The sequence below is a fragment of the Eutrema salsugineum genome, unplaced genomic scaffold (assembly GCF_000478725.1).
Source record: "Eutrema salsugineum unplaced genomic scaffold, Eutsalg1_0 scaffold_14, whole genome shotgun sequence".
Taxonomy (NCBI): domain Eukaryota; kingdom Viridiplantae; phylum Streptophyta; class Magnoliopsida; order Brassicales; family Brassicaceae; genus Eutrema; species Eutrema salsugineum.
Genome location: NW_006256877.1, coordinates 6926045 through 6930689, shown reverse-complemented (window position 1 = coordinate 6930689; position 4645 = coordinate 6926045). Strand labels below are relative to the sequence as shown.

General features: G+C 30.4%; 1 protein-coding gene across 1 annotated transcript; it reads left to right on the top strand.

The window, feature by feature from the left end:
* Window positions 1–2141: 2141 nt before the first annotated feature.
* LOC112088540 lies at window positions 2142–4344 on the top strand. The gene is made up of 2 exons (XM_024158924.1): window positions 2142–2278; window positions 3237–4344. Exon 2 carries the CDS (start codon window positions 3276–3278, stop codon window positions 3900–3902), a length of 627 nt encoding a protein of 208 aa, XP_024014692.1. The 5' UTR covers window positions 2142–2278; window positions 3237–3275; the 3' UTR covers window positions 3903–4344.
* Window positions 4345–4645: the final 301 nt, after the last annotated feature.

Here is a 4645-nt window from a genome sequence, read left to right as displayed (position 1 = left end):
AAACTTTATGAAATGCATGATGTTGAATATGATAAATCTGCTACTTTAAAGTTTAAACAAATAATATTATTAGGATTTGTCAACATCAAACTAGATATGTTTAACTTTTGTGCCGAGACGATGAAAAGTAAATGATTTGATAATGTCAAATATATAGTAAATTATAAAACAGGAAGAAGAATTAGTAAATGGGCTTTTTATTGAGTCTGGGAATTGAAGAAAATATGGGGAAATGTCTTAAAACTACCTCAAAAACTATCTGATTGTTTTCTTATGTACTTACTTGGCCATGGATTAAAGTTCATGAATCTAGGACTTGAAGCACCAACTATAACAAAAAATTTTAGAGTCATCAAATATGATTAGATTTACATTATTTTGATTATACATTACAAAAAATATCGTAAATTATTTTTTGTTCTGATTAAAAACATTATTTTTTAGGTGCATTTTAGTTGTCATATGACCTTAGACCGGCACTGCTTGGCATCAATAATATGAATTACTGTGTTGCAGATTATTAACGCGGTAGGAGAAGAAGAAGAAATTTCTTTTTTTCACGTTGTAGGTTTGGAACCAATTCCTTAAGCCTGCAAATTTTTCTTTAACAAAAAAAAGGTTTGGAACCAAAAAGTATTAAAGTGTCTTCTTGATCTACTTATAGTTACTTGGCATCGGCAAAATAATATGATTGTTGATTAAGACACTACAAAAAAAAGTGTTGATAGCATCAAATAAATTATATCAGAAAAATAATTGATACTAATTGGAGTCATTTATTTACAAGTGACATAAATTATACAGTATTAACATTAGTTAATACAATTGATGTTATTATTAGTTTATATGGCATCGATTGCATAAAACTGATACTAATTTATTTTAAATCACATCACTTGAACAATATTGATACAAAATCAAATTTTACATCATTAGATAATTGATGTATATATTAGCATCACTTGAATAAAATAATGTAAATTTTGTAGCAATTAAAAAATGATGTCAACAAAGAACTGTATTAAACAATTAATATATTTAATTTAATTTGGTCAAAAGACTCAAAACTTATCTGTCCTACATCGGTTAGGAGAACTTGAGAGGAGAGAATTGCTTCTCTATAAAATAAACTCATCATTGTTAATAATCGTAAAGATTTTATTAACTTCAACCAAAATCTTCGACATAATTATATTTTTAATAATAATTCTAGTTAATTATTATATGAGAGTTCACAAAATATATTTATATTAATAAAAAACAAAATAGATTTTATATAAATTTTAAAATTAAATTAAAATTTATACTAAAATAGCATTTTTAACATCAATTATGTATAATTGATACAAATATTAATATAATTTATAATAACTGATGTAAAATTAATATCACTTAAAACAATTGACATATATTGATATCAATTATTCTAATTGATGCAAATATTTAAAATATTTACATCAGTTATTAATGAAGTGATATAAAGTATTTGCATCACCACTTTCAGAATCATTTTTTTAAATGATGTAAAATTTTTTTATATCAGTTATAAATAATATAAATAAATAAAATAAATGATGTATTATGATGTTTTTTTGTAGTGAAAGATGGACCTATTTGGTATTAGGCGTTGAATATTTACAGTTTTTAGTTTTTAGAGTATATTTTGGTTTTTTTTAATTCTCTATTTGTTAAAAAAATTAATTTTTCAAATAACTTCTAATTTGTAGCAAAAACTAAAATCCATGTATTTAAATTTTTAGCTCAATCATTGTTAAATATTTCTTAAAAAAGAAAAATTAATAATTATTAGCTATTATTATTTTCTATATAAAATCAAAAGTCTCATACTGCTATATAGTATATATATATATATAATATATATATAATTACTCATAATTTGTGAGTTATTATATATAATTTAACCTGTTTTCTTGTTTCAGTTTAAGGATGAATGGTTGGGGTTAAAATTTAATCATTAAACTAAAGAAATTTTATGTGTAAGCTAAAACAAAATTTGGTGACAAAGTTACAGAAACTTGGTCCCAAAGCTAAAGAAAAAGAAAAGTTTATGACGTGTCAACTAGAGAGTGCGTTGTCTTACAACACAACACACACTTGTCACTTTGTCTCATCATTTACGACCACCATCTCTCTAACCTTCTCAAATGCTCTCTTTCCTCTATAAAATCATTTCACCACCAAAAACACACACTCCTCTCCACCGTAAAAATCTACGGAACCCTATATATATCTCTTATTAAATTTCTCTAGATCAATTGTGAGTCATCTTTTCTTTGAGACTTTGTCAAAACTGTGTCTCTTTCGTTCCATAAAACGATTTTTTAGTTGCATGTTGAGTTTAACCGAGTTTCTTGGCTTCTCACTGGTTTCTTAAGATTTGAAAGAGTTTTGGAGTTTTGTTTTGAGTGGAAGTGGTTGATCGCCATCTTTTCAAAACGGTTTGATTTTTTTTATCGATTTAACTTCTCAAAAGTTTTCAGCTCAGATCTTAAAGTTTCACTGGTTTTAATCAGCTTCAAGAATTAATAATGGTCTCTTAGACCTAGATCAGGACACGGTGAGGCCATGGTTGGCCGAAAACAGAAGAAACTCTGTTTAACCGAAATACCTGTTTTCAAATATAGGAATGGTTTCAAATCGTATTTTAGTTTGCTTGGAACAAAATTTTGTCAGAACTGTCTCTTTTGTTCAATAAAACAATTTTATAGTTGCATCCTTGCATGTTGAGTTTAACCGAGTTTCTTGGTTTCTCACTGGTATCCTAAGATTCTAAAAAGAGTTTCAAGTTTTTTTTTTTTTGATTGGGAGATGTTGATCGCCATCTTTTCAAACCGATTTGACTTCTTAAAATTTTTCAGCTCAAATCTCAAAAAAAATTTACTGGTTTCAATCAGTGTCAAAAATTAATAATGGTCTCTTAGACCTAGACACGGTGAGGCCATGGTTGGCTAAAAACAGAAGAAACTCTGTTTAACCGGAATACCTTTTTTTAAATATAGGAATGGTTTCAAATGGTATTTTAGTTTGCTTGGAAGAAAATTTTGGCCAGAAACGCTACCTGAAAATTTTCCACACTCTTAACAAGCTTTTCAAAGGTTTTCTAGAAGTTTTTCTAGTCAGATTCAGAGGACGTTACTACACATTGGCTTATCTTTTTTTATATTATGGTTACACTTCAGAGATAGAATCTAACACCTAAGTTTGTGGGATTGCAGTAATCGTATCTGAATCATCAGCAGAATAATCAACAGAACATGTATTTTGAACAACTATCACAAAATAGTTATCTTCAGAGACAGGGGATAGTTGAGCAGCCTAGGCAGCCAGAGAACCAAAGAGCGTCTTCACCCCAAAGTCTCCGGAGTTTTGTACTGATGATGAAGGAACTTGGAACTACACATTTTAAGGGAGAACCAAACATGTTTGAAGCGGATGCATGGCTTCGGAACATTGAAAAGAACTTTAAAGTAACTGAATGCCCAGAAGAGTTCAAAAAGGACACTGCGGTTCATTACTTAGTTGAGGATGCTGAGTTTTGGTGGAATGATATAGCAAGACAGTATGGGAACGACGTACAATCATGGGAGGCATTTCAAAACTACTTTGAAAGAAAATACTTTCCAGCAGAAGCTCGGGATCAACTAAAGCGGGAATTCATGGAACTGGAGCAGGGAGAAAAGAATGTGTGGGAGTATGAAGCAGAATTCACTAGGCTACGACAGCTTGTGTTCTATGGTCAAAATGATGAGGAAGCTGTTGTTCAGAAATTTCTACGAGGGTTAGATCCAGAAATTGCTAGTAGACTTGTAGCAGGTACTTTCACAAGACTGTTTGAATTGTATGAGAAAGCAGTGAAAGTAGAAGCAGCATTGTTAGCATAAAGAGTTGGCAACACAAGGACGTAAGCAATCCAAGAAACAGAGAAGAAATGAAGCTAAGAAATCAAACGGACATATCTACTGTCCAGGTCGTGGTCAGAAGTTTGCTAGGTTAGTCTCTGAGGTGATCTGTTTCCGGTGTGGCGGAAAAGGACATTTTGCTACATCATGTTCAAAACCCCGTAGGCTAGTTCCACCAACGGAGCGACTGGCTTTAATGCCTCCTCCAAAACGTCAAGCTCAAGGTGCATGGATCAACACTATGGATGCTCTTGCTTCATCTAGTGGTAACAAGGACCCCATTGCGGAATTGGAAACTTAATCTGGTATAAGTTAAGAATCTATCTTTTTGTCTGTACAGCGGCTACTGGTATCGGCAATGTACCAATCATATGCTAACCTCTTTTACTACTCTTTTGGAATCATATCATCTCTTTTTGTTCCGACCCCATTAATGTTGAAAAGTACTATCCAATAAATAAAGGGGCTACTTATGTATCTTTGTGTGAATATTATAATTTTGACTTGTAAAACCGTGAAACATTGCTATCCATAAAAAAAAAGTAATAAATGAATTTCTAGTTAAATAACTGAATTTTTTTTTTCCTATTAAACTGAAATAACCTCATCTAGTCAAATAGTTTAGTATAACTTGATTTATAGTGATCAACACATTCAACATATCAAATGAAGGTTTTTTTATTTCGTCAACAAAAATTCAAAAGCGACTAATTCTCAGCAAACTT